This window comes from Pelobates fuscus, chromosome 6, assembly GCF_036172605.1.
Source record: "Pelobates fuscus isolate aPelFus1 chromosome 6, aPelFus1.pri, whole genome shotgun sequence".
Taxonomy (NCBI): domain Eukaryota; kingdom Metazoa; phylum Chordata; class Amphibia; order Anura; family Pelobatidae; genus Pelobates; species Pelobates fuscus.
The window spans coordinates 31,318,153-31,321,744 of record NC_086322.1 but is presented as its reverse complement, the minus strand read 5'-3'; the positions used below and the strand labels follow the sequence as shown (position 1 = coordinate 31,321,744).

Here is a 3,592-nt window from a genome sequence, read left to right as displayed (position 1 = left end):
TATCCTACATGCTTCAGTCCTGTGTCTAAATTCTCAAAAATGAAACACAGGCAAATAATGACACAGATTGAATGGTTAATCTACAGGAACAGTAGATCACAGGCAAATGAAGATACAATTAACGCCATTGGACCTACATGTATATTTTGTATTTGAACCAGAATATCAGCCCTTTAATAAGTTGTGTCTTCAATTGTCATTATTATTTGTATTACCATTTATATAGTGCCAACAAATTCCACAGTGCTTTACAATATTATTAATGGGACTTTAATACTGAGGCAAACTATTACAGATATTGACATGAATAATAGGTTGATTAGGACCCTGCACGAATGAGCTTGCAATCTAGAGGAGGAGGGATATCAAAACACAACAGGAAGAGCAGTGTGGGGTAATGAGACCAAGGTACAGGATGGAACAATAGCAGAATTGAAATGTGAAGGGGTGAACTATCCCACTAATTAAGCTGAAAGTGTAATGACAGCTAGCCTTGGAGTCCATAGACTATTCTAAAGGGGTGGGATTTAAGGAATGCATTAAAGGATTGACAAGTAGGAAGCCTGGTGGGGTCATGGCTGTGAACGAATGTGATGTTAGTGATTTGCTGTTCCTGAATAGTGTGTCGGGTAGCAATATCCAATTGTGGAGCTCTGTGAGGGGCCAGGTCTAGGCTTTTACTGTTTTTATGTGTAACACCTAAACTTTACCCATTATTGTTTAATATAGCGATTTGCTAATTAACTGGCTATGTGAACTGTACGCGATAGGATGAGAGTTTCGCATTCGCCAAAATTAGCTATTTTTTTATTAATATGATAAGCTAAGCAATTTTCTCTGTAATGTGATATTTCATACATTATATTTGCCTGAGAGATGCAGCCTTCAAGTGTAATGGAGCCTAAAACATGATTAATTGGATCAAAGGATAACGATGGGCTGGCATATTGGTCAAAGTGATACGTTTTGATTAAAATCAATTCTTAATTCTAACAGAATTAAGCCCAATCCCTGGCAGCAGTTGAAAATCTACCTTTCAGCAGATGAAACTAAAGCAATAGCAAAATTCATTGATTCTCAGACACCATCCCTTCTATGCCTAAACCCAAGCCTCTGAGATAATTTATATTCTTTCTTGTATCCTGTCATGCTGTGCCTGTTGTTATCTGGCCCTGGGACTCTCACATTTAACTATACATTCATTTCATCTACCTTTTTAAGAAACACATTTCTTGTAACAGAAATTCACATCGTTAGAAATCCCATTAAAATGACATATCTAACACCACGTTATCTTTGCTCAACTGCTGCTAGTAAATAATGCGTAACCTGTAGACCTAAACTATCTTACTGGAAACAAACGGTAACCTTGACGACTCAGATAAGGTGATCACACCTACCACTTCTCAGTGTAACAGACATAAAAAGGATCTCCCTCTTTTGGTGCTGAGCAGAAAAGCTTAGAGACGTTCAGCTCCAGTCAAAGGACCTACATTTATAAGGATGCAAATTATGGCGATTGCGTGTATATTCAACCATGATGTAAGTGAAACAAACACCAATTAAAAAAAGGATACAAAGGATCGACTATGATATTAACTGCGCCAGACATTTTGTCTCTGACTATTTACTTTGCTACTTTATTTGGAACAGTAGCAAACCTCGTCTTGCTCTTCGCCTTTATCGGCAATGCTATCAAACACAAAGCCTTTCAGCCTCTGGACAGAATAATAACCAACATGGCCTTTGTCAACCTTTTGCTTTGCTGCTATAAGGAGATACCCACGCTGTTTGTATTGATCAGCTCCAAAGTGTTTGGATCCTTAGGGTGCCGAATTTTGTTATATGTTTACCATACCCTCAGGCTGGTCAGTATTTGGTCCGTAGAGAACCTGAGCTTTCTTCATCTCATAAAGATAAGGAGACCGAGTCACCGGTGGTCAAAATTCATCCATAGACATCAAGGTCAATATGTAAACTGGTCACTTGCCGGCTGTTGGGTAATCAGCATCTCCTTCCACACGCCGTATCTTTTATATAGTGATCCAATCAATTCAAGTAATAAAAGCAACCCACTGATGACAAGCACCCACTGCATAGGTCCCACCGATACTACTCAGCTTAAAATCCTTACCTATGCTACAGTGACCCTGGATTTCATGTTAATAATCCTGGTAATTGTCCTAAATGGATTTACAATAGACCTTATCTGTAGACACAGGAGGCAAGTGAGAGACACGATGACTGTCAGGCGTAGCTGGAACAAACATACAGCTCAAGCTACGAGGATATTGCTTTCTTTGCTCTCGATCTATGTGGTCTGTTGGATTTCCAGTGATATGGTGTGGATGGCTATTGTTTCTGGCCTAATACAGAATGATTATGAGAATGACATGCTTTCTGCGCTGTATGGGATTTTGTCGTCAGTTTACTACTCTGTCAGCTCTTGCATAATGGTCTTTGGCTACAGACAAGTGAGAGATTACTTAATGGATATTGGTTGCTGCTGCCATTGTAGACTCCCAACAGCTGTACAAAGCATGGAAAATCCACCATAGGAAATAGTAACACTGTAAGTCTCATCAATAAGCAATGAGACACCGTGTTAGGGAGTAATCGAAACAGAAAGTTTGCCATCTGTTTTGTTATAATAAATATTGACAGGAACTTGAGGTTCCATGCCGCAAACTCATTGTAATCGAGTTAAACAATCATTTTTTTTTTTACAGGGACTATCAAAGTGAGTACTGGACATGAAATATATTGCATGGGAGATATTTTGTTAATCATTTGTATAAGGCTTAGTTAGAGAACGTTTGCTGAAATGGAATATTGCTTTCTAGCCAAACCTTAAGGCACTCTATAGTGTCTAACTTATTCTTAAATACATTTCTGCTAGACTTTAGGATTCTTAGAATTTACTTAATTAAGTTGTGTCAATGAGAAATATAATATGTATTAATCCTAATATCGGTTTGCCAGTGGTCAATATGAGCACTTGCTTTGGATAGCCTTAAAGAAACACTCCGAATGCCATACGAGCTTCAGCCCACTGCAATGCCCCATCATCCTTCCACTTAATTTGTCTGTTTTAAAATGGTTAGTTCCACTGAGCTAACTGGGGCCATGCTGAATTCAGTGAAAAAAATCAGTGAAGGCTTCTTCTGTAGGAGAAGATGTATGCTGCACAGGAACCCTGAGGTCTCAGGTACGTTAATTAAAAAAAATTCTAGAACGGTGTGACAAATTATTCTGGGAGCATGCCAGGGCACTCCTGGTACCATAACCACTACACCAGGCTGTAGAGGTTATGGTGCTTGGAATGTTCCTTTAACCTAGAGCTTTCAGGGGTAAAGATATTAAAGGACCACTATAGGCACCCAGACCACTTCAGCTTAATGAAGTGGTCTGGGGGCCAGGTCCATCTAGGGTTAACCCTGCCTGCTGTAAACATAGCAGTTTGAGAGAAACTGCTATGTTTACATTTGGGTTAATCCAGCCTCTAGTAGCTGTCTCATTGAAAGCCACTAGAGGCGCTTCCGCACTTCTCACTGTGATTTTCACAGTGAGAAGACGCCAGCATCCATAGGAA

General features: G+C 39.4%; 1 protein-coding gene across 1 annotated transcript; it reads left to right on the top strand.

Moving 5' to 3' along the window:
* The first annotated feature begins 1,589 nt into the window (after nt 1-1,589).
* LOC134566036 (vomeronasal type-1 receptor 96-like) lies at nt 1,590-2,558 on the top strand. The gene has a single exon (XM_063425749.1). The coding sequence runs from the start codon at nt 1,590-1,592 to the stop codon at nt 2,556-2,558; it is 969 nt and encodes a 322-aa protein (XP_063281819.1).
* Nucleotides 2,559-3,592: the final 1,034 nt, after the last annotated feature.